General features: G+C 38.9%; 1 protein-coding gene across 1 annotated transcript in view; it reads left to right on the top strand.

The window, feature by feature from the left end:
- BMPR2 (bone morphogenetic protein receptor type 2) overlaps positions 1-26,698 on the top strand; it is a 156,029-nt gene that overhangs the window by 97,791 nt on the left and 31,540 nt on the right. Inside the window, exons 4-9 of the mRNA XM_075529307.1 lie at positions 1,676-1,786; positions 2,642-2,733; positions 4,707-4,937; positions 5,777-5,891; positions 12,699-12,859; positions 14,678-14,825. Of these exons, the coding sequence (XP_075385422.1) occupies positions 1,676-1,786; positions 2,642-2,733; positions 4,707-4,937; positions 5,777-5,891; positions 12,699-12,859; positions 14,678-14,825 (858 nt within the window). The remainder of the gene's footprint in view (positions 1-1,675; positions 1,787-2,641; positions 2,734-4,706; positions 4,938-5,776; positions 5,892-12,698; positions 12,860-14,677; positions 14,826-26,698) is intronic.

Below are 26,698 nucleotides of genomic sequence, written 5' to 3'. Positions count from 1 at the left end.
TCCCAATTTGCATGCATGATAGGGTTATCTTCTACTACTGCTTCTCCAAAGATAAAAGCAGCCATGGGTCTTTTTACTTCTATACAATGCTCATCATATTCTAATTTGTTGGAGGGGTATGTAAGTATGTGTGTATTTCTCCCTTCAGATACACACACACACACACACACACACACACCACCCCGCCCTCCCTGTAAAGACTCAGAAATAGCACCAGATAACAATAAAGGTTTGTAAGTATGTGTGTATTTCTCCCTTCAGATCATACACACACACACACACACACACACACACACACACACACACACCTTGTAAAGACTCAGAAATAGCACCAGATAACAATAAAGGATTTTTAGTGTGAGTACAACCCATAATCGCAAGAAAGTATTAAGGAAGAAAGTTTTAAAATAATAATGCTTGATTTATCTTCAATATAAAGAATGAGTCTCAAGAGACTCACTGCCATCAAGTTAATGCCAATTCACAGAGACCCTGTTGGACAGGATAGAAATGCCCCTCTGGGTTTCTGGGACTGTAATTCAGTACTGGAGTAGTAGAAAGCCCTATCTTTCACCCACAGAGTGTCTGGTGGTTTGAGCTATTGACCTTGCAGTTAGCAGCCCTACTCATAACTGCTATACCACCAGAGGTGCTGAATGATTAGGTAACTATATTTTTAGTTATCAAGCCCACTCTGGTCAGTAGCATCAAACACTACCAGTAAAAAATAATGAACAGTTCTTTCTAAGGTACTTCATTCCATTTGGACAGCTCTGTGGGTTAGGTTTCCTGATGTTCAGTTGGAGATAGCTGTCATCTAACATGCTAATTGAATCTAGTTGTTTTCTTTAGCTACTCAAAACAAGTCCATTTTCCTACATGCAGATAGTTATATCCTTTCATGTTTTCTCCTTTTCCACATTGTAGCCATCACATTTCAGAGTTCTCAGACTTTCACTGTTACTAGTTGCCCCTATCTGAATGTGTTAGCTTGTGGACATCATCATAAATGGTATTACTCTTGATATGATCTGACCCACAGGATGGAACTAACAAAGGGAATATTTTACATGTGCATAATAGCCCTATGATTTATATATGTTGGTTCCCAATCTGCAAATGAGATTCAGATAGGTGAATACATTTTCCTCAGGTCATACAGTATATGAGGGAATTTTCAAGTCAAATGTCTATTTAGCTGTTTGCAAATCCATGTTATTGTCATTAATGATATTAATATTGATAAGTTACCATTTGTTATATAAATACTCTGTACTAGATAATGTAGTGAGCACTTCACATTTTCCCATCTAAGCTTCACAGCAGACTTGTGAGGTAGCGAGTAGCATTTTTACAGAAGAGGAAATTGGAGCTCAGAAAAGTAAAATAATTTGGCTTTATATCCCTGAGCAAGTGATACAGAGCCACCTGTAGGATTCTGCCAGGGCTTGCCTGATATACTGGAGATTTCAGGTGCACTGTCCTAAATCTATGTAAGATTGTTTGTGTTATTTTAAAAGTAGATTATATGTAATTAGCACAAATCATTAAGTTTTCTTTTGTTGCAGAGACACTGCTGATCTTATAGCAGTCCATTGTTTCTGTAGGGTAGTATGTCAGCATTTAGTATTAACAAAAAACATGAAAGGATGACCATCATTTCCTTTGTTTTTAGGTCCACCTCATTCCTTTAACCGAGATGAGACAATAATCATTGCTTTGGCATCAGTTTCTGCGCTAGCTGTATTGATAGTTGCCTTATGCTTTGGATACAGGATGCTAACAGGTAAAAATCTCATTTTTCTGTACTTACTATTTAATTAACATGCCTTTTCATCAGAATATGTATGTTTTATGATAAATTTTTGGTGTGTGAATTAGGTATATATATTTTCTTTTTAAAACCTATGTGCTACAGTAGTTCCCATTCTTCTCTCAATCCCCCCCCCCAATATTTAAGAAAAAGTTTCAAACTTTACAAAATACCTATCACTAATATAACAATTACCACATAGAAACAGTATTGCATCATCTGTCTTTCCTCTTCACTCTCGGCATGCCACACTGTTGGCTTATATTGAAGCAAACCACAGCTATCAAAATATCCTATCCTTCTAGCTAGCCTTTGGTATTATTTTTGAAATGTAGGCACTTAAATAGTAAATAATCACAGTATCATATCTTCAAAAATAACAGTAATAATTTATTATCATATAATATTAAGTACTTTTTAATAAACGTTAGATTTGAGAGGAATTTTAGGAAATCAGTATTCATTTGTTTTATTAATTTTAGTAAAGCCTCTATATAATACTCAAGGTTTTAAAGTTCTAAACTGTGTCTGTTTCAAGCTGCTTATCATTCATCTTTACGTGTAGGTGATTCCTAACGTTAGTAAATATGTTTACTCTCATTACTATTAGGCATAAATGTTGCAGCCCTTCTGTAATTTTTTTATATTGAAATGTATGAGAAGTATAAACCAAATCTTCATTTTCAGAAAGTCACAAATGATGATGGCAAATGTGCTTGACACACTGGATGAATATATAGGTTGTGTGTGATAAGAGATGTAAGAACCCCCCAAAAAAGTAAGGAAAAAAAAGTCGCATCTTAGTAATCTTATATTTTTTTCCTATAGGAGACCGTAAACAAGGTCTTCACAGCATGGACATGATGGAGGCAGCAGCCTCAGAGCCTTCTCTCGACCTAGATAATCTGAAACTGTTAGAGGTAAGGTTGCTGTCAGATTATGAACATTTGCTTCTACTCCACTCTGGGACAGTAACTGAATCCACTAATTCATTCATTCATTCATTCATTTATTTAACCACCATTTACTGAGCTTTCAATATTTTTTACCATGTCCTAGTCAAGATTCAGGGAATATTGGAGCAAAATCTAGGTATTCTTAGGGCTTACATTCTAGTTGAGGAGAGTCTACACACTAGTAAATAAGTGAATTTATAATTTCAAGTAGTAGTAAATACTGTGAAGAAAAATATTGAGAGAAAGTGACGAAGATGTGAAAATCATAGAAAACTGTCAGAAAAGGGCTTACTGAGGTAGGTGACTTTTAAGTATGGAAATAAAATTGTGAGATTCTGAGAAGACAAAGATTCTGCTAGACAAAGAATTTATAGTGTATACCAAATAAATATTCTTGTTGTGCATATATTACAAATTTTATTTAAAAAAACAAAACCAAACTAACTGCCATCACGTCGGTGCTGACTCATAGTGACCCCCTGTGGGTTTCTCAGACGGAAACTCTTTTCTGGATTAGAAAGACCAGCTTTTCTTACTTGGAGTTGCTGGTGGTTTTGAACTGACGTCCAGGCAGATCACAATTTAACTCATAATCACTATACCACCAGGGCTCCTGGTAATAAATATATCTTATAAATGCATGGTAAAGGGAGTAAGGGTTGCACAGTGCTTAAATGCTCAGCTATTGATCAAAAAAGGTCAGCTATTTTAAATCCATCAGCAACTTTATGGTGAAAGATAGAACATTGTGTTTGTGTAAGGATTGTAGCCTTGGAAACCCTGTGGGGTGATTCTCCTCTGTCCTGCAGGGTTGCATTAGAACACATTCAACGGCAACTCGTTCTTATTAAGAGGCCATATTCTTTAGGGGTTAATTTTCATTTGTTAATGTGCCAGAAATTAGGTTAAATAGGAATGTAGTAAAAAGTGTAAGCTAAAACTTTATTTTAAGAAAGTCACATATTAATAAGTTACTTTTTTTTCCCTACAAGAGACCATCAACAAGGTCCTGACAGCGTGAACATGCTAGAAGCTTCGGGATAAGAGCATTCCCCCATTTGTGATCATGAAATTTCTTAGCATTAGAGCTACCTCTTTCATGATCATGACATTCATTAGAAATGACTCTATCAAGGATTCCCCAAGCCAGTGACCATTATTTATAAAGTATGATACATTTGACTATATATATTTAAAATACATTCTATTGGAAAAATTGCTAAAATACTTTATAGCAAATACAAAATCAGTTTAAATAAAAATCTAGAGAAATTTTCAGAAAACCAGATTGGTATAGAATGAGTAATTTTGGAGTATATCCTGGACATTGTGAATGTTATGGATACCTTGGATTTTTTTATTTTCCTCTGAAGGGTGCTGTATGAAACTAAAGTCTCAGTGCAGTATTTGATCTTTAGCTGGCCTCTGTCCTATGCATTCACTGTTTCCTCTCTCTGACTTTCTCCTTTCCTAGATGATTCTTTCACGTCCAACTCTGTCCTCTGGTTCCTTAGGCCAGAAAGACCAGTGGATTTCCTATTGGCATTTTTGTTCCCCTGCATTTTACTGACTTCAGCCTTCTCGCAGGCTTACAGAGATAAATAAAAATAGTACATGTTAGTGCTTTTTTCTTAGTGTTTATCTCAAACTCTACCTACTTATGTTCTTTCTCCAGTGCTTTATATAATTTGTATTTGTTTTAATAGTTTATAATTTATATTTGTTTTCTGTGAGAGAGCTGGATCTGGTAAGAGCTTGCTTAGTCATGCTAGTGGACTTCAGTGGACTTTTAATAATGGAGAACTTTGAACTATGGGACAGAGCTGTGGTTTACCATATGGATTTGGTGGGGTTTTTTGTTTGTTTGTTTAGTAAACTTGATTGTTCAACTATGATCTGAATTGATGCCTTACTTTCTTCAAAACATTTTTTTACAGCTGATTGGCCGGGGTCGATATGGAGCAGTGTATAAAGGTTCCTTGGATGAACGTCCAGTTGCTGTAAAAGTGTTTTCCTTTGCGAATCGTCAGAATTTTATTAATGAGAAGAACATTTACAGAGTGCCTTTGATGGAGCATGACAACATTGCTCGCTTTATAGTTGGAGACGAGAGAATAACTGCTGATGGACGCATGGAATATTTGCTTGTGATGGAGTATTACCCCAATGTAAGTTCTTCATTCAAGATAAATGGACATTTATATTAGTTGTCAATCATACTTTCAGTAGAACTAATGTAATATGGAGCAATTCTGTTTCACACACTGGTTATTTAATTTTCCTCAATGAAATAAGAATCTCACTTCAGAATGTAAATTAAGTATATGGCTACTTGTATATTTAGTTCAGCTCTCTTGCTTTCTCTTTAGTTTTGGTCGCAAGGCTTTCTCAGTGAAAAAAGCATGCTGTAATCGATGTTCATTCTAGTTTAAGATCTTTGTCTCATAAACATTCCATGGACTAGTACTTTAACTCTGTGTAGATAGATATCCATAAAAGCCTTGTATTTTATACTTGCAAAACGTATGATTTGTATTTGTATTGATAAAATATAGAAAACTAAATTCATTGCTACTGAGTCTATCTCAACTCATAGTGTCCCTACAGGTAGATTAGAACTGCCCAGCTGGTACATAACTCACACTACCCCCAGAGCTCCTTGATAAAAGGTGCACGTAAAGAAAATGTCTAAAAGAATTATTTTTCTATTGCATTTCAGTAAATTTCAAAAGTCTTGAAAAGAAAATAATCATAATTTTTAACATTGGAAAGTTTTTTTGGTGGGGGCTACTTAATGATGGATAATATTTCAATGATCATTTCCTCTCTATCTTACTCTTCTAAATACAAAAATATCTTCTAACTTTTTTGAGATTCTGAAACATGGTAATTCATTATATCTTCAGGAACCCCACCTATGTAAATCCTTTGGGTAGTGCCGCTACTTATCTACCACTTTGTGTTAAAGTCAATTAATCCTCCTCTTTAAATACATCGTTTCCTCTAGGGCTCCCTGGGTAAGCATTTGAGTCTCCATACAAGTGACTGGGTAAGCTCCTGCCGGCTGGCTCATTCTGTGACCAGAGGACTGGCTTATCTTCACACAGAATTACCGCGAGGAGGTAAGACAATAAATAAAGGAATGACACTCAGAGGAGATCAAAATTCACAAAGGGAAATTTTAATCACATCTTCAAAGTAAAGGATATTTTTTATTGTAGCCAGTTTCAAAGATCTGCTATGAAAAAACATTTGAAATGGAATAGCAAGAATAAGAAAAAGATATTTTAAGATTCAAGGAGTCATGATTTCCTTTGAGAATTAGATTAAACCTCTGAACTGTCCCTGTAAAAGACACAGAAGCAGGCATACTTAGAAAAACGTTTTGATGATTCTAGGGGGTTCTCAGGCCCCTGAAAACCCACCACTGACGCTTTGGTTAAGAAACTCTGAGCTTAGCTGTCTTTTGTTTTCCTTTTTTTTTTTTAAAGGCAAATAGGTATTTTATTTTCATTGATAACTCCTGAAGGTACATTTCCAAATGTTTTATTTGCACCTAATCTACCTATCATCTGATTCAATAATTCAATCATATCAAGAAGAGTTGTATAATTATTACTACAATCAGTTTTAGAATATTTCCTTCTTTCTTGTACTCATTATTTTTTTAATCATTTTATTAGGGGCTCATACAACTCTTATCACAATCCATACATACATCAATTGTGTAAAGCACATTTGTACATTCATTGCCCTCATCATTCTCAAAACATTTGCTCTCCACCTAAGCCCCTAGCATCAACTCCTCATTTTCTCCCTTCCCTCCCCGTTCCTCTCTCACTCATGAAACCTTGATAATTTATAAATTATCATTTTTGTCATATCTTGCCCTGTCCGACGTCTCCCTTCATCCACTTTTCTGTTGTCCGTCCCCCAGGGAAGAGGTCACCTGTAGATTCTTGTAGTCAGTTCCCCCTTTCCAACCCACCCTCCTTCAACCCTCCCATTATGGCCACTCACACCACTGGTCCTAAAGGAATCATTCACCCTGGATTCCCTGCATTTCCAGTTCCTATCTGTACCAGTGTACATCCTCTGGTCTAGCCAGATAAGTATGCTAAACTGGTGTCATGATAGTGGGGGAGGAGGAAGCATTCAGGAACTAGAGGAAAGTTGTATGTTTCATCGTTGCTACATCGTACCCTGACTGGCTCGTCTCCTCCCCGGGACCCTTGAGGGGATGTCCAGTGGCCTACAAATGGGCCTTCCTCCCTCATTCACTATGATAAGATTTTTTTGTTCTGATGATGCCTGATACCTGATCCCTTTGACACCTCGTGATCACATAGGCTGGTGTGCTTCTTCCATGTGGGTTTTGTTGCTTCTGAGTTAGATGACTGCTTGTTTACCTTCAAGTCTTTAAGACCCCAGATGCTATCTATATCTTTTGATAGCCAGGCACCATCAGTTTTTTTCACCACATTTGCTTATTCACCTGCTTTGTCTTCAGCGGTTGTGTCAGGAAGGTGAGCATCACAGAATGCCAATTAATAGAAGAAAGTATTATAGCATTGAGGGAGTACTTGAGAGGAGGCCCAATGTCTTTCCACTACCTTAATACTACACCAATAAATATATGCACCTAGATCTATTTACCCATTCTCATATATAAATGTATTTGCATATGTACATGCCTTTATTTAGACCTGTATAAATGCCCTTTGCCTCCTAGCTCTTTCCTCTATATCCTTTGGCTTTCCTCTTGTCCCATTATCATGCTCAGTCTTCATTTGGGTTTCAATAATTCTCTTGGTTACATTACCCTTGATCACACCCTACCAGGCCTCCTACAACCTCCTCACCACCGATTTGGATCACTTGTTGCTCCCTGTTCCTGGTTTGTTAACACCACTACCTTTCCCCACACCTCTCCCTCTCCCATGTCCCCCCGGAACTGTCGGTCCTGTTGTTTTCTCCTCCAGATTGCTCATCCAGCCTATCTTATGTAGACAGACGTGCGGAGATAATAACATGCACAAAAACAAGACAGAGCAAAACCAAGCAACAATATATAACAAAACAACAACAAATCAATGACAAAAAACAACAAGAAAGAAAAGTTTGTAGTTAGTTCAAGGATTGTTTGTTGAACTTTAGGAGTTTGTTCCAGTCCAGTCTGTTGGGGCACCATGTCCTGGCCCCAAAGTCCAGCTTCAGCATTCACTGGGCACCTCGCTGCTCCATTCCCTTGCTGTTCTGTTGCACCCCCTTAGTGTTTTGCCTCGGTGTGGTGGGATCAGATGGGCACAATTCCAACACTATGCCTCCAGTGTTGTCCCCTGTAGGGTTGTGGGTCAGTGAGGGACGCCATGTTTCATAGTGGGGCCGACCATGTGTTCCTGTCTGTGGACTGGCTGCTCTTATCGGGAACATCATCTTCAAGGCCTGGTGGGCCAGGATATGCTCCATTCTCTCCTCCTCCCCCTTCATCAGCTCCTGTGTGCTCTGATCAGCTATGTCCCTCTCCAAGAGCTGCAGATTCAATGCTGTCCTTTGAAATAAATTCCTCTTGAGGGAGGGGCAGGTGTCCACACAGTAGTTGGGATTGGGGCCGGCCCCTCAGACCTCTCTACTTGGTCCCTACTCCATGCTGGCATGTTGCATTTACATCTTGGAGCACTGGGTTGAAGTCTGGTCCCTCTTTCCCTGTGGAGATATAAACAATACCCTCCTCTTGGGTGGGTTAGTGCCCTGTGCCCCCACTACCCATTTATTTTTATTTATTTATTTTTACATTTATTTAAATAAACTACAATATGTTATTCTTTAATTTTAACATTGCATCAATCTTTATGTATAAAACTTAAATGTATCTTGTTTCAAATCAGTAGTTCTCTAAGTTAAAATTTGGTATTACCAAATCCACCAAGGTGCCCTCATTGTTTATCACACTGTGTTCCTAGTCAGCAGAAAAGAGAAGGGGAGATAGAAAGGATTGTACTTCTCTCTGCCTGCAGAAGCTCCATTCTTTTGTTGCTACACTTACCCACCTGCAAAGGAGGCTGAGAATATAGGTTTTCTGCTTGATGTTTACTCCAGGTACATTGCTTTCTGAATAAAACTGATTTCTGTTACCAAGTAGGCAGGGAAAAATGGATGGCGTGTCGTCAGCCGTGCCAGACCTGTATGGTTGTGTTCTTTCTTTAACTCTTGTGTTGTTCAGCTCCAGTGTGCATTTTTGATAGATGTTCAGAGCTTCTCTTTAATATATTTGTTTTCACACTTTGTTTCAAAATACACCTCAGATCACAAGCACCTTTAATTTAGCTTTGCTGTGAAAATTCAGTCTCCATGCTTTCTTATAGCTTTCATCCTTCATAGCATTTTCTTGCATTATTGTAGCCCAGGAGAGTGCTCAGAAGTCTCTGACTTCTGTTGTATCCTTGATGTATCAAGTTCTTGGGTCATTGTTCCTGTTCACATATAATGGCTGTGGATCATCTTTTCTAGCTAATGCTTCATATATAAATAATTTCTCCTGAATAATTTATTAGCTCACTTACCTGGACATCTTGCTTTTCCTGAATACGGAATTGACCACTGGTATTTCCTATGTCAGCAACTTGATGCACATTAACAATTTGGACTGTGTTACCTTACTCTTAAATACTATTATAAGTCCTTTTTTAAAAGCTGGCTTAGCATAGATCTTAAAATACCTTCTTAATCCACTTTTCAAAGCTTGAGTTTATTTCAGCTCAGATTTTTAGTGAAACGGCAGAAAAAATAAGTCTTCAAATATGAATTTTATTTAAACATAACTTTTACTCTCAAGTGAGCCCTGATGGTGTAGTGGTTACAAGTTGAGCTGCTAACTGGGATAACCAGCCACCTCTAAGAAAGAAAGATGAGGCTTTTAACCTCATAGAGTTACAGTGTCGGAATTATATGATACGTAAATTACTTGCCAATAAAACTGTTGGGAGGGGAGTGTTTTCAGTGACAGAAACTCACGGGCAGTTCTACCCTGTCCTATAGGGTTGTTAGATGTCAGAGTTGATTCTATGGCAGTGATTTTTTGTTGGGTTTTTTTGGTATTACTCTCAAACATTACCTAATATTGTTATTAAACAGTTAACTTTAAAAATGAGTATATAAATGCCATTATTTATATAGTAGCTATTTGAATTTATGATTTTACCTAATCATTTTAGAAAGCTTATCATTCCATGCCATTTTAGATCCTCCTCGGTATCCTCAGATGTAAATTTGCTGTTAAGTTAGTAATTTAGAAGGTAGGAACAATACTATTATAAATGCTTAATCATCTGTAATAGATTCTCTTATGAATTTTTTACTTAGGATAACAGAAATGGATTTTTATCCCCCCCCCACACATACCCAAAAAATGCCAATGGAGAAATAGCATCATTCAAACCTCACAAGAAAAAATTACGATTAACTAATTTGTTTTATATCTTTCAAGTTTTCTTTTGCTCTTTCTGTGTGTATATGTGTATGTAAATATCCACAGAGAGGCCATTTTTGGTTTGCATTTTATTTTTAACATTAAAACAATCGTATCATACTTTCCTTTGATTTTTTTTGTTTTGTTTTGTTATTCAGGGAAGGATTTTCTTAGTATATTTATGTCGCCCAGAACAAAATCACTGTATTTTAACCAGGTTAAAATGAGTACTTGAGGGCACCTTAAGATGGAAATGGATTAAATTTCTGAAGGGTAGTCTAGAGCAGTGAGTGCTTTCCTTTACACTGTGACAGCCCCAAGGTTAGTGTCTTGAGCGTTACCTGTGCAGTGTCTCTTTTCTTTCTTCTTTTCTTTTTCTCTTAAAATAGTAGCAGGAAGTGTAAAGCCTTGCTCCCCTCTGCCTGCCTCAGCAACTCACTGACCTTCTCCTCATTGGCCTGTTTTCTGTAAAGTGTGAGATCTTTTCATTTAAAGAGTTTTCTTCATGTATAAACATTTACATAAACATTTTCCAAAGCCTCACATTTTCCTATATAAATATCAGTTATAGATGATACCACATATGAAGGAAAATTTTTAAAAAGTAATGCTATAAAATCATAGAAACCTTTAGTAAATCAGAATATCAAAATGTGAAGATTTTATTTCTCAACATATCCTCTGTATAGGTTTATACACTTCTGAAGGCAGTTTTTCTGTCTCTTGACCCTTTCCCCAAAGGAGTCTGACATCTTTGATTCACACCATGTCAAAACGGCAGTTCTGACATGCTCAAGGGATGCACATCACCTTCCTTTTCAATGTTTTACGTTTTGAGGGGAAGTAGTGTCAAGGAGCGAATCAGGGCTGTAGGGTGATGGCTAAGGTTTCTCAGCACTTCTCGTGGCTCAGCTCTTCTGCCCACAAAAGAATGAGCAGGTGCAGTGTGATGGGGAAGAAATCCCCTCGGTGCAACTGACCTGACCTTTTTCTTAGCAATTCGGTCTTTGTTTTCCATAAAACAATCTCCCGTGACCATTGTCTTCTTGGAATTTGAATTCCCAAAAACAGTTGCCATAAATTTTTAAGCGAGACCTCTCTGCCTTGAATTCATTTTTGAAATCTTCTCAGACTTTCTTAAAACTCTAGATACATCTTAAAGTTGTTGTTTTATTTGGGGCAGCTTTCCTGTAAATTTGCTGTAAAGCTTTGCTGATTAGAGTTTTGTTACTAAGTATATTTGTTTGGAATATACCCATGCATGTATGAACTGGAATCAGCACTGAGCCTGTTTGTATGTAAATACAAATATTCATTAAATTTATCCTTGACTTTGGTCTGATTGCCTATTTCTCAGTGTACATAGGAATTTTAAAAACTGTCCTATAAAGGTTTTTTTCCTTCTAGAACTATGGATTTGCTTTTATACGTGGCCTTATAAAAATTTTTCTTAAAGGTGGGAGAAAATAATGTGTAGCATTTTAAATAAAGGGTTTAGATTAGATTTATTCTGTCAACAAACATTTATTATATATCTACTCTGCCAAGTTTTTAAATTTTAGGTAAAACATGAGTTCTCTCTCTACCTTCAAGGATTATGTAGTTTAGTGATAATACATAGAGATGTAAAAAAAAAAAAAAGTCAGAAAACAGGTTTTTGTATCCTGCTCTTAGAAGACACTAGCTCCTCCACTTGTCCTCCCTGTCCATTATAAAGAGACTTTCCGTTAGATTTGAAGAATTGAAGTGGCCTTAGAGACAGGGCTAACCCTCAGGGCTGACTGGGATGTATAACACCAGTGTGCATTAGCACTAGTAACACTGAAGAACGGCATAACATTTCTATCAAATCTTGGAGGCACTTCAGGTTTTCATTAGTACTTAGTTTATACAAGTTGTTTTTTTTTATGTTGTTGTTTATGCTCAATATTTTTTCATTTTTGCTTCTTTTGCTACCCTAGAAATGAGGAGAAAATCTCAATGTATGTTAGGACTAGAAATAGCAGCAGGTTGATTATTAGATACAAAAGAAGTTATTTGATAACTACTTAACCATACACACAAGAAGCCTTATATTGTAAAATAATAGAAAATGATGATGATTTTAAATTTTGATTACTTTTTTCCTTCTTTGATATTTGAAAATTGATGGGCCAAAATTCCTTCTGTAGCAGTTCTTAACCTGTGGGTCGCAACCCCTTTGGGGGTTGAATGACCCTTTCACAGGGGTCGCCCGATTCATAACAGTAGCAAAATTTACAGTGATGAAGTAGCAACAAAAATAATTTTATGGTTGGGAGTCACCACAACATGAGGAACTGTATTAAAGGGCCGCAGCATCAGGAAGGTTGAGAACCGCTATAGTAATATTTTCCATAATATCTCCATGCTCATATCCAAGATATACCATACAACAAAATTAGCTGTGTAAATATTAATAATTTTTTAATTGTCTCCCCAGATCATTACAAACCTGCAATTTCTCATCGAGATTTAAACAGCAGAAATGTCTTAGTGAAGAATGATGGAACCTGTGTTATTAGTGACTTTGGGTTGTCAATGAGGCTAACTGGAAACAGACTTGTACGCCCGGGGGAAGAAGATAATGCAGCCATAAGTGAGGTGGGTGTTCAATTTATCAGTTCATTTAGGGAATAATCCCATCCCAACTTAATTCGCAAGCATTAGAAAGAAATTTATATGAACTAACATATTGTTTTCTTATTTTTGGTAAGGACTCATCTAACAAAACATTTGTTATTTCATCATTTTACATGTTCAGTTCAGTACCCATAAATTAAATAGAAATTGATTTTTGAAGCAAGGGCAAAAGTGTATTAGGTTTGAGTTTAGAGATAATCAGCCTTTGGTTGACATAATGTCCTTTATGAATGTCTGCAAATATAGGTGAATATAATGTGTGATTTAGCCTGTTGTTGTACTATTAACTTCTCAGTTTATGGCAGTGAATATAAATGAGTCACAGTCGTAACTACCTGAGTGTGTGTGAGTCCTTATTAAGCATCCCTTACAAATCCCCTCTGCTGAAAGTAGTCTGGAGAAGCCTTTGAGTTTGCCGACTCTAAACTCTTGAGAGAGAGGTTGGGAGCACACTTCATTATACCTGTGCCTAACGTTTAGGAACATAAGGTCATTTCCAGATGCCAAGCCAGCAGTGGACACTGTTGAAAACGTCATGATATTTAAGTAAACTTGATTAGGAACTTAAGCCTACAGATTGATAACACAGAAATACACTGTACTATTTTTTTTTAAACTAACTGTTCTTAGCCAAGGGTGACCTTGTACCTCAGAGAATATTTGATAATGTCTAGAGACTTTTTTTGTAAATCCCAACTGGGGAGGGGAGGATGCTACTGGCTTCTAGCGAAGTTCGCTAAATATTATATAATGCATATAATAGCCCCCATACAAAGAATTATCATTGAGAATGTTGGTCATGTTGCCATTGACAAACCCTAGTTTGAAAAAAGTTAGTCTATATCCTAGAACCTTAAACATTATGGTCACTTTTAGTCTTATGATTTTTAAGGCCTTTAACACAAATATCGTATGATTTATCTTTATTCATAACTATCAAATAAGCACATTTAATATTTTGTGTCTTTAATTATACAAGTGATACATGGACAGATTCTCATGAAAGTTTGTGATACCTACCGTAAAGTAAACTTCTTTTCAAATGCCCTCCCTAGAAATAATTACAGTGAAAATGGCAGACCTTATTATTCCTGTCCTTTTTCCTCTACATTCATGTAGATGTGTCTATTTATATACAAATGTACTTTTGTGAGTTTTTAAAAAATACTAAACACCCATATTGTTTTGGAATTTTACAAATTTAAGATGGTGCAATTGGATAAATATTGGTGGCTAACTAAATGGCCGGCAGATCAAACCACTGTGCTCCCGTAAGGATTTAAAAAGCTACAGAAACGCCTTACAGAGTCGCCATGAGTCAGAATTAACTCCATGGCAGTGGGTTTGGTTTGGGGATATTGTTATCTTACAGATTTTACTGTGCTGATATATTAATTCATACGGGAGAGCTAGTTCATTCTTTATGAAGGATGAATAGTACTCAGTAGTATGGATTTATTGCAGTTTATTCAGGTGAAAAATCACATACAGGAATAGAGGCATACATAAAACTAAAAACCATATTCACTACCATTGAGCGATGCTGACTCATAACCCTATATGACATAGGCTCTGAGACTGTAACTTATTGGCGCAGAGACCCTTATCTTTCTACCAGGGAGTGGCTGATGGTTTCAAAGTACTGACCTTTCAGATTTCAGTTTGAGACATACATACTTAGAATCAAATCACATTATTGACATAATTAGAATTTACATAAAACTGTCCTTTAGCATATGCTGTATTCTGTTACTTACAAATATCATTCTAATTTATCAGGTTGGCACCATCCGATATATGGCCCCAGAAGTGCTAGAAGGAGCTGTGAACCTAAGGGACTGTGAGTCAGCTTTGAAGCAAGTAGACATGTATGCACTTGGACTGATCTACTGGGAGACATTCATGAGATGCACAGACCTTTTCCCAGGTAAACAAATGAGTGTCAAACGTTGATGCATGTTTTGAGGTGAAAGTTGTATTTTTCCTACCTATATTAAATAACTTGTGTTTTCTTGCTTTCATTTAAACCTTTAGTTCATTGCCATCTAGTGTTCATAGATAATATTAGCAAAAAGATGTGACTCAGGAAACATTTTTAAAGGATTCCACATTTCTGTCAAGTGGAGTTTAATTACTTATCTGTAGCTTATTTAACTGCTTAGTTTGGTCTTAGATAGTGCTGGTGTAAAAGTACCCCCTCATCTGTTGTTTTGCTTGCCGAAGTTTCAGGTAATCCCAGTCAACTGCAGTCTAAAAATAGTAGCTGGACACTACATCAAATAAATGCATCATTCACCTCAGTTTATTACATAACATTTGTAACAATATTATTTTAACTATTTTCTTTCATTATTAGTTATTGTTAATGTCTCAGTGCACATGATTTAAATTAAACTACTATCATAGATATGGATGTATTGAGAAAAATATGGTTTATGTATAAGATTCGCTACTATCTGTGATGACAGCTTGTCCTGTCATTTTGTGATTGATTACACGTTGCTGTTATGCTGAAGCTGTGCCATCAGGGTTAGGAATACCAGTAGGGTCTTTGATGGACTTCCAGACCAAGACAAGGAGGAACCCTGACATCGTGGTTAGGTGTTAGTTTGCAATCTGCAAAGTCCACAGTTTGAAATCAGGTGAAAGTGAGGCTTTTTACTCCTGTTTACAGTTACAGTGTATGAATCAGCATCAACTTGATGGCAGTGTGTCTGAGACCAAGATAGACTGGGAAGAAGGACCTTTTAAAGAATTAACTAGTGAAAACTTTATGAATAGCAACAGAACTCTTATATAGTACCAGAAGATTAGCCTCTTCGGTTGGAAGGCACTCAAAATAGGATTGGGAAACAGTGACCTCATCAAAGTTATAGTTGACCTTAGTGATGCGAATTAAGTAAAGCTTTCAGGACCTTCATTTGCTGATACAGCGCAACTCCAAAATGAGAAGAAACAGCTGCAAACATCCATTAGTAATCAGCATGTGGAATGTAAGAATTATGAATCTTAGAAAATCAGAATTTGTCGGAAAAGAAACATTTAAAGAGCATTAGTAAGTTGAGATGAACTGGTATTAGCCATTTTGAATTGGACAGTTATATGAACTATTATGCCAGGATTGACAAGTTGAAATGGAATGACAGAAAGAACATTTCAAGATCTATCCTAAGTGCATGCTTTCATTGATAATATCCATCTGCTTCTATCTGCCACTAATTAATACCATTGTTTTTCAAATTTTTGTACCATTTACTACTGCCAAAGATAAATAAATTTGACATTTTTACCAACTTCTATGGTCTGAAATGATCAAACATGTAATCAAGATGTATTTATAATTAATTACTAAGGATTTGGGTGCAAAAGTTGGAAAACAAGAAGAAGAATATTTGGAAAATATGGCCTTGGTAGAGAAACAAGACTGGAGATCACGATAGAAATTAGCAAGACCAATGACATATATTGGAAATGCCATATTTCAACAAGTCTTCAAGAATCAAAGCACAACCATGAATATATTCCACATGAATTTAGAAATCATCTCAAGAATCGATTTAACCCATTGAAGAGCAGATGAGTTTTGAGATGACTTTAAAGGCATCATTGTGTGGGGAAATAGGTTATTAGAATACAGGGAAGAAGGTAAGTAACAGAATGAATGACAGAAGAGACTGAAACTTGCCTTTGAGCATCGAGTAGCCAAAGCAAAAGGAATAAACAAGTAACAAACTGAACAGAGAATTTCAAAGTATGGCTCAGGCAGACAGTAAAATATGTTAATGAAATGTGAAAAGGCTTGGAGTTTAAAACTAAACTGGAAAAACATGCTGGGCATTTCTTAAGGTGAAAGAACTAAAGAAAAAATTCCAGCATTGAGTTACAAAATCGGACAATTCTGTGGATAAGGTAGATATATATCACAGTGCAGGAAGAATCAAAAGAAGATGGAAGGAGTACAGAGAACCACTGCACCTAAAAGAATGACCTATTAAAAATATCTGTGTTCAACCATTTCAGGAGGTAGCATATGATCAAGAACGATGGAAGGAAGGAAGTCCAAGCTACACTGAAGGCATTAGTTAAAAGCAAGGCTCCAAGAATTGTTGAAATAAAACACTGAAAGCCTCACTCATCTATATAAAAAAGAAATTGGAAAGCTAACTGGCGAACCAAGTAGAAGAGATCCATCTCAGCCCATTCCAAAGAAAGACTATCCAACAGAATGCAGACATTAATGAACAATATCATTGATATCACATGCAAGTAAAGTTTTGATGAAGATAATTCCAAAATAAGGCAGTAGTGTATCAACTGTTCAAAATTGAAACAATTCAGAAGAATGAGGGGTATCATTGCTGTTTCAAATGGATCTTGGCTGAAAATGGACAATATCAGAGAGTTATTTACCTGTGTTTATTGACTTTGTAAAGGCACTCAACATGTGGATAATAACAAATAATGGATAATATTGCAAAGAATTGGAATTCCAGAACTTGCTCAAGTGAAATCTGTACATAGACCAGGACAATTGTTTAAAAGACCAAAAGACAGTCGTTGAACAGAACCTAAAAAGTTTAAAATCAGGAATGGTGCACACCAACGATGTATCTTTTCACCAAGCATACTATAAAATTTACATGCTGGATGAATAAATAATCTGAGAAATGGGGCTTGTTTTAGGGTACAAAAGAGACTCTAATCTTAAATATAATTTAAGGACACTTAGTAAATTTTAAAAGAGACAAAGACAGCTCAAAGACACAAGACACATGTGGATGAGGGAAGTGACAAGAATGAAGTCATAATGGCTCCTGGGGATTTACAGTCAGGACGCAAGTTAAATAAGGCTTGGAACTGTCACAAATTCATGGTGGGTCGTAGATCAATACATCATAGATAAAAGTGTGACTACAGAAGTGGGAACAGGACATGATTGAGACATATACATTATATTAGATACAAGAGCTTATAAGATTGGTCCAGGGCCTTCCAACCCTGATAGGGAAGGACTACTGGTTATGACTCAGGATATGGGAACCCCTCAGTACTGTCCATCAGGGACATATCCAGGCAATCCCCTAAGAGACTGCCCCTCCCTGGACTGGCTGGAGAATGGTGGATGTAATCCATTTTCCAATGCACTCTGCCGGAAGGCAAAATTTATCTACATCCTTGGTTAATAGAATTCAAAGGAGGCTAATCTACATGGGGACCCTGCAAATGGATTTTAGATTTTCACTGTCATTAATTTCTCATTGCCTTTGAGTTGTTGCCAACTCTTGAAACAACCCTGTAGGATAGAGTAGAACTGTCCCTGTGAGTTTCAGAGACCGTAACTGTTTACAGGAGTAGAAAACCCTTTCTTTCTCTCAAGGAGTGGCTGGTGGTACTGAACTATGAGCCTTCCCGATTGCAGACCAACCACCAGGGATAGCCGCCTGCAAATGAGGTGCTCAGAACTTGAGCTCTAATATAGACTATTTGAAGAAAACCACAGCATCAAGATCGACTCACTATCTACCATAAGCACATCTTTGATTTGCACAACCTTGTTACTTAAAGTGAAGAGGACATTAAAAAAATAATTTTATTGGGGGCTCATACAGCTCTTATCACAATCCATACATACATCCGTTGTGTCAGATACATTTGTACATATATTGCCATCATCATTTTCAAAACATTTTCTTTCTACTTCAGCCCATGGTATCAGCTCTTTCCTCCACCCCCACCCTTCTCCCTCATGAACCCTTGATAATTTATAATTTTTTTCCATGCCTTACACCAACCCCTGTCTCCCTTCACTCACTTTTCTGTTATCCGGCCCCCGGGGAGGGGATTATAGATCGATCATTGTGATCAGTTCTCCCTTTTTCCCCGGCCTTCCCCTTATCCTCCTGGTATCGCTACTCTCATTATTGGGCCTGAGGGGTTATCTGTCCTGGATTCCCTGTGTTTCCAGTTCCTATCTGTACCTGTGTACATGCTCTGCTCTAGCTGGGTTTGTAAGGGAGAATTGGGTTCGTGAGAGTGGGGCGGGCAGGAAGCATGAAAGAACTAGAAGAAAGTTGTATGTTTCATCGGTGCTATACTGCACCTTGACTAGCTCATCTCTTCCTTGTGACCCTTCTGTAAGGGGATGTTCAGTTGTCTACAGATGGGCTTTGGGTCTCCACCTTGCATTCTCCCCCTCATTCACATTGATATGCTTTTTTGCTCGGGGTCTTGGATGCCTGATATCTGATCCCATCAACGCCTTATGATTACACAGGCTGTTATGCTTCTTCCCTGTAGACTTTGTTGCTTCTCAGCTAGATGGCCGCTTGTTTATCTTCAAGCCTTTAAGACCTCAGGCACTATATCTTTGATAGCCAGGTATCATTAGCTTTCTTCACTACATTTGCTTATGAACCCATTTTGTCTTCAGTGATAATGTCAGGAAGGGGAGTATCACAGAATGCCAGGTTATTAGAACAAAGTGTTCTTGTGTTGAGGGAGTACTTGAGTAGATGCCCAATGTCTGTCTGCTACCTCAATACTTAACATATAAAAATATATGTACATAAATCTATTTCCCTTTCATTATATATAAAATATTTATATATGTATATGCCTATATTTAGACCTATAAATGTTTTTTACCTCCTAGTTATTTCCTCTATTTCCTTTTAGTTTCCTCTTGTCCCACTATTTTTTTTCCCTTTTTTTTAATTTAATTTTATTTTTTTAACAATTTATTGGGGCTGATACAATTCTTTTCACAGTTCATACATATACATACATCAATTGTATAAAGCACATCTGTACAGTCTTTGCCCTAATCATTTTTTTTTCTCTTTTCTTCTTTTACATTTTATTAGGGACTCAAACAACTCTTACCACAATCCATACATATACATACATCAATTGTATAAAGCACATCCATACTTTCCCTGCCCCAATCATTCTCAAGGCATTTGCTCTCCACTTAAGCCCCTTGCATCAGGTCCTCTTTTTTTTTCCCCCCCTCCCTCCCCATTCCCCCCTCCCTCGTATGCCCTTGGTAATTTATACCTCGTTATTTTGTCATATCTTGCCCTATCCGGGGTCTCCCTTCCCCCCTTCTCTGCTGTCCCTCTCCCAGGGAAGAGGTCACATGTGGCTCCTTGTAATCAGTTCCCCCTTTCCAACCCACTCACCCTCCACTCTCCCAGCATCGTCCCTCACACCCTTGGTCCTGAAGGTATCATCCACCCTGGATTCCTTGTACCTCCAACCCTCATATGTACCAGTGTACAGCCTCAGTCCTATCCAGCCCTGCAAGGTAGAATTCGGATCATGGTAGTTGGGGGGAGGAAGCATCCAGGATCTGGGGGAGAGCTGTGTTCTTCATCGATACTACCTCACACCCTAATTAACCCATCTCCTCTCCTAAGCCCCTCTATGAGGGGATCTCCATTGGCCGACACTTGGGCCTTGGGTCTCCACTCTGCACTTCCCCCTTCATTTAATATAATATATATATACACATACATATATACATATACACATATATACACATACATACACACACTTATATCTTTTTTTTTTTTGCATGATGCCTTATATCTGGTCCCTTGGGCACCTCGTGATCGCACTGGCCGGTGTGCTTCTTCCATGTGGGCTTATTTGTTTCTGAGCGAGGTGGCCGCTTGTTCACCTTCAAGCCTTTAAGACCCCAGACACTATCTCTTTTGATAGCCGGGCACCATCAGCTTTCTTCACCACATTTGCTTGTGCACCCATTTGTCTTCAGCGATCCTATCATGGAGGTGTGCAGTCAATGATATGATTTTTTGTTCTTTGATGCCTGGTAACTGATCCCTTTGGGACCACTCGATCACACAGGCTGGTGTGTTCTTCCATGTGGACTTTGTTGCTTCTGAGCTAGATGGCCGCTTGTTTATCTTCAAGCCTTTAAGACCCCAGTCACTATCTCTTTTGATAGCCGGGCACCATCAGCTTTCTTCACCACATTTACTTGTTCACCCACTTTGGCTCCAGCCGTTGTGTCGGGAGAGTGAGCATCATAGAGTTCCAATTTAATAAAAGAAGGTATTCATGCATAGAGGGAGTGTTTGAGTAGAGGCCCAAGGTCCTTCCGCTACCTTAATACTTGACCTATAAATATCGACACAAAGATCTATTTCCCCAACCTCCTATATATATTTGCATGTACATGTCTTTGTCTAGACCTCCATGAATTCCCTTTGACTCCTGGCTCTTTCCTCCATCTCCCTTGACCTTCCTCCTGCCCTACTACCATGCTTCATCGCCACCTGGGCTAGGGTATACCTCTTCTCTAAGCAACCTTACCCTTGATCATTTCCCACCAGGCCTGCCACTCCCCCTTCTCTACCCTTTGGGGTCCCATGTTTTTCCCTTGTCCCTGGGTTTGTTAACACCACTTCCTTACCCCCTCCCTACCCCCCACCCCAAGTCCCCCCGGAACTTTCGGTCCCGTTGTTTTTCATCCAGATAGTTCATCCAGCCTGTCCTATTCAGACAGACCTGTGGAGACACTAACATGCACGAAAACTAGACAGAGGAACACAAAGCAACAGTATACAACCAGACAACAAAACAACCAAAACAAACCACTGAAAAAGAACAGAACAAAACAGTTCACAAGAGAAAAGCTTGTAGTTAGTTCAGGGATCGTTTGCTGGCCCTTAGGAGCGTTTTCCAGTCCAGTCTGTTGGGGCACCACGCCCTGGCCCCAAAGTCCACTTTCAGCATTCCCTGGGGACCTTGCCACTCCATTCCCTTGCTGTTCCGCTGCACTCCCCCAGTGATTTGCCTCGGTGTGGTGGGATCAGGTCAGGTGCAATTCCCACACTGTGTCTCCGGTGCTGTCCCCTGTATCGCCCTTCGTCACTGAGGGGCATCATGTCTCATAGTAGGGCCAGCCATGTTGTTCTCTCTGTGGACTGGCTGCTCTACTCAGGAACATCATCATCACGGCCTGGTGGGCCAGGCTGTGCTCCACTCTCTCCTCCTGCCCCTTCATCTGCTCCCGTGTGCTCTGATCAAATATGTCCATCTCCCATAGCTGCAGGGTCAATGTCGTCCTTTGGAACAAGTTCTTTTCGGGGGAGGGGCAGGACCTCTTGTCCCACTATTATGTTCAGCCTTCAGTAATTCTTCTCGGTTACATTGCCCTTGATCAAGCCACACCAGGCACCCTATACCCTCCTCGCCATCAATTTCAGATCAATTGTTGTTCCCTTGTCCCTGGGTTGGTTGACACCCTCTTCCTTTCCCCTACCTCCCCCTTTCCCATGTGCCCCCAGAACTGTTGTTCTTTTGTTTTATCCTCTGGATTGTTTATCCCACCTATTTTATCTAGATAGACATCCAGAGACAATAATAAGCACAAAAAAGAGGACAGAGCAAAACAAAAACCAAGGCACTGGTCCCAAAGTCTATTTTTTCTATCACTCATTGAGTTCATTGCTTTGCTCTCCTTACTGCTCTATTGCATACCCTTAGTGTTTCACCCCAGTGTGATGAGGTCAGATTGGGGACAATTCCCACGCTGTATCTTCAGTGCTGTCCTCTGTAGCGCCAGTAAGGAACATCATGCATCATGGTGGGGGAGGCCCTATGGTCCTCTCTGTGCATTGGCTGCTCTGAGCAGGAATATTGTCCTCAGGGCTTGGTGGACCAGGATGTGCTCCACTCTCTCTTCCTCTTCATTTGCTCCTGTATGCTCTGATCAGATACACCCCTCTCCCTGATCTGTAGCATCAGTGCATTCTTCTGGGGAGACTGAATGTCCACATAGTTGGGATTGGGGCCAGCCCCTTAGAGAAGAGGGCTTACTTTGATCAAAGACTAGAGTTTAAAAGCCTGCCATCAAGTAAATTTCAAACCCGTAGAACAGTGCAGAACTAGTCCATAGAGTTTCTGAGGTTGTCAGTCTTTATGGATGCAGACAGGTTCATCTTTCTCCCATGGAACCGGTTGGTTGGTTCAGCCCTATGCTTAACCCACTATGCCACTATGGTTCCTTATGAATAACACCTCATCATAAAAAATAAGCAAACATCTTCACAACTGGACTAGTAAGTAGCATTGTGACAAATAGAAAACATATTGAAATTATCGGGGTTTTGATTTACTTGCATCCATAATCAATGACCATGACCTCACCAGTCAAAAAATTAAATGACATTGGTTTGCATCGGACAAATAAGTTACTTTGAGGATTAAAGTGCACCTGACCCAAACTCAGGTGATGTCAATTGCCTTGTCAATTACCTCGTGCATGCGAAAACTGGACAGTAAAAAGGTGACTGAAGAAGAAATGATGCTTCTGAATTGTGTTGTTGGTAAAGAATAATGTGTAGTAGCACATACTGCAAAAAGAACACACCAATCTATCTTGGAAGAAGTTCAGCTAGAATGTTTCTTAGAAGCAAGAATGGTGAGATTCTTTCACATACTTCAAACATGTTAACAGGAAGGACCAGTCCCCAGAGAAGGAGGACATCATGCTTTGTAAAGTAGAGGCTCAGCAAAAATAAGATGACCCTTAACAAGATGAATCGACACAGTGGCTGCAACTATAGGCACAAGATGATTAGGCAGTGTTTCATTTGGATTGCCCTGAGCCAGAACAAACTTGATAATACCTAATAACACCATCAACATCTATACACAATTTCAGATACCCATTGACACCTTGGAACATATTATATTCCCTGTGGGTATAGGGGGACTACTATATTCACTTTTTAAGCTTTTTTATGATTTGCATTGTTTACAGAGCAAATTGGTTTTTCATTCAGCATTTCATATTTTGTTTTATGAGACCGATTGCTACCTCCACAATGTAAGAGCACATGTCCCATTTCTTCTCTATTTACTGTGTCCATTAATCTTTCTTTAGTGTTCATTATGCTTTGTGAGCTTTGTCCATGGGCAAAGGCTAGTTTTTGCTCTTGAAAGGTTGATAGTTTTAAAGAATGCTTACCAACCTGGTACGATTATTCAGCTTGAAGACTTGTCTGTTATTTGGCATAAAGTTAAGTGACAGTACTGAGTCTCTTTCAGGCTCAAAGGGCAAGGAAAGGGACAGTTGCTGGCACTTCACCAGCTCTGTCAGACCAAGGAGTCAGTCCTTTTTTACTAATTAAATTCCACAGTTTTCCTCCCACTCTATCCAGGACTCCTTGTGGGGATTCCTTTCAGAACAGTTGGCAGTGGTAACTGCGCCATCTAGTTCTTCTGATCCTAGGGTCGCAAAGACTAAGATTTACCTTGTCCCTTAGGCTTTTGGACTAAATTTCCATGAATCTTTGATTGTCTTCACTCTTCTTTGCTTTGGACAAAGAGGAACAATCGTTGCACCTGTAGTCACTATTTTTCTTTCTGTACCTTCTGAGCATTGCGACTAGGAACGCTTTGGACAGTTCCTAAATGATCCAGTAGTGAATTCAGAGCAATAGCTATCTATGTGGATTACTCTCTCCTTCCTTTGTTCCTTCTCTTTCCCGTTCCCTCCTCCCTCCTCCTCTGTTTTAGATGAAAGAACACTCATTTAATGTAATTATTTGTTTGAGGTGTACTTAAAATAGTGAAAGTTTATTGCTTTGTTTCCTCTTGTGAGAATTATATCAATTCAGAAATCAAATGATTGATGGCATCAGACAAGTGTATCACCATATAAAAACTTGTAAAAAGTACCAATATGGATTGAATTTCTGTAGTCTACAAAGTCACTTGACATATATTGACTCTAACTGATGGGAAAAGGGGAGGGGTTAAGTGAACTAACATTAGACAGATTTGTGAAATAGAGCTATTTAATTAAATTTTTAAAATTTTATTTAATTAACTCAAAAAACCAAACTCTTATTGCCATCAAGTTTCCAACTCGTAGGCCAGAGATTAATCGTGGGGTTGAATTCATTTTCTTTAAAGAAAAAAAATAAGAGCAAAAAGGTTATAATTCTAAAATGTAATGAAGTAAATTGCTTAGACTAATCACAGTTAAACTAGTTATTATTTAGAAATGAATTTTTAGTTAATTGGAAGAATAGTGTGTTTTCTATTAATTGGAACTGAGTTGTTTTTCTGAAAATAGCAATTGCAGTAATATAAAAAGGATTCTATTATTGGAAATTGAACCTCAGCCTCTTTTTTTTATTATTTGAATTCAGGTTTTGGTTTAGGGGTATATCTAACTAAAATAATGCTTTCATTGATTTTGCTACCCTGTCATCCACAACATTTTTTAATAACTACTGCATTCAAAGGACAACTGTTGCTTTTGATCTGATAAAAAGCAACATCATGGCTCTCTGCTCCTCCTCGTGCAACAGACAGCCGCCTCTCCCATTCCCGTGCAATCCCAGCTGCATCCCCGAGACACGATGGTGAAGGTCGGAGTGAACGGATTCGGCCACATTGGGCGCATGGTCACCAGGGCTTCTTTCATTTCTGGCAAAGTGGATATTGTTGCCATCAATGACCCCTTCATTGATCTGAACTACATGGTCTACATGGTCTATATGAACTACATGTTCCAGTATGATTCCACCCACGGCAAGTTCAAGGGCACCGTCAAGGCTGAGAATGGGAAGCTTGTTGTCAATGGGAAGGCCATCTCCATCTTCAAGGAGCGAGATCCCGCCAACATCAAGTGGGGCGAGGCCGATGCCGAGTATGTCGTGGAGTCCACTGGTGTCTTCACCACCATGGAGAAGGCCGGGGCTCACTTGAAGGGTGGTGCCAAGAGGCTGATCATCTCTGCCCCTTCTGCTGATGCCCCCATGTTTGTGATGGGCGTGAACCACGAGAAGTACGACAACTCCCTCAAGATTGTCAGCAATGCCTCCTGCACCACCAACTGCTTAGCCCCCCTGGCCCAGGTCATCCAGGACAATTTTGGCATCGTGGAAGGACTCATGACCACAGTCCACGCCATCACTGCCACCCAAAAGACCGTGGGAAACTCTGGTGCGATGGCTGTGGGGCTGCCCAGAACATCATCCCTGCATCTACTGGCGCTGCCAAGGCTGTGGGCAAGGTCATCCCGGAGCTGAATGGGAAACTGACTGGCATGGCCTTCCGTGTCCTCATCCCCAATGTGTCCGTTGTGGATCTCACCTGCCGTCTGGAGAAAGCTGCCAAGTACGATGACATCAAGAAGGTGGTGAAGCAGGCGTCCGATGGTCCCCTAAAGGGCATCCTGGGCTACACCGAGGACCAGGTTGTCTCCTGTGATTTCAACAGTGACCCCCACTCTTCCACCTTTGATGCTGGGGCTGGCATTGCCCTCAACGACCGCTTTGTCAAACTCATTTCCTGGTATTACAATGAATTTTGCTACAGCAACAGGGTGGTGGACCTCATGGTCCACATGGCCTCCAACGAGTAAGAGCCCCCTGGACCAGCAGCCCCAGCAACAGCACTAGAGGAAGAGAGGCTCTCAGTTGCTGGGGAGTCTTTGCCCCCAATTCAATCCCTTAACATACTGAGAATATAACATCGGAACCCCCTGAAGGAAGGGGAGGGGCTTAGAGAGCCTGACCTTGTTATGCACCATCAAGAAAGTACACTGTACCTAGAGAAAAAAAAAAAAGCAACATCATATGTTTAAATAGAAAAGACTATCAAATCTTGTTTGCAGAAGGCTATTTTAGAAGATAGAATGAATGGGTTAAAGTAGAATGAGCAAGAGGGATTTAAATTTAAAAAAAGAACATTATGATCTGCTAGAATGCTGGATACGGAAATAGAAAAGAAGGGATACACGTGAGATTAAGTACA

This window comes from Tenrec ecaudatus, chromosome 13 (genome assembly GCF_050624435.1).
Source record: "Tenrec ecaudatus isolate mTenEca1 chromosome 13, mTenEca1.hap1, whole genome shotgun sequence".
NCBI classification, from domain to species: domain Eukaryota; kingdom Metazoa; phylum Chordata; class Mammalia; order Afrosoricida; family Tenrecidae; genus Tenrec; species Tenrec ecaudatus.
Note: the sequence above shows the minus strand (reverse complement) of the source record. Positions and strands in the feature narration are given on the sequence as shown.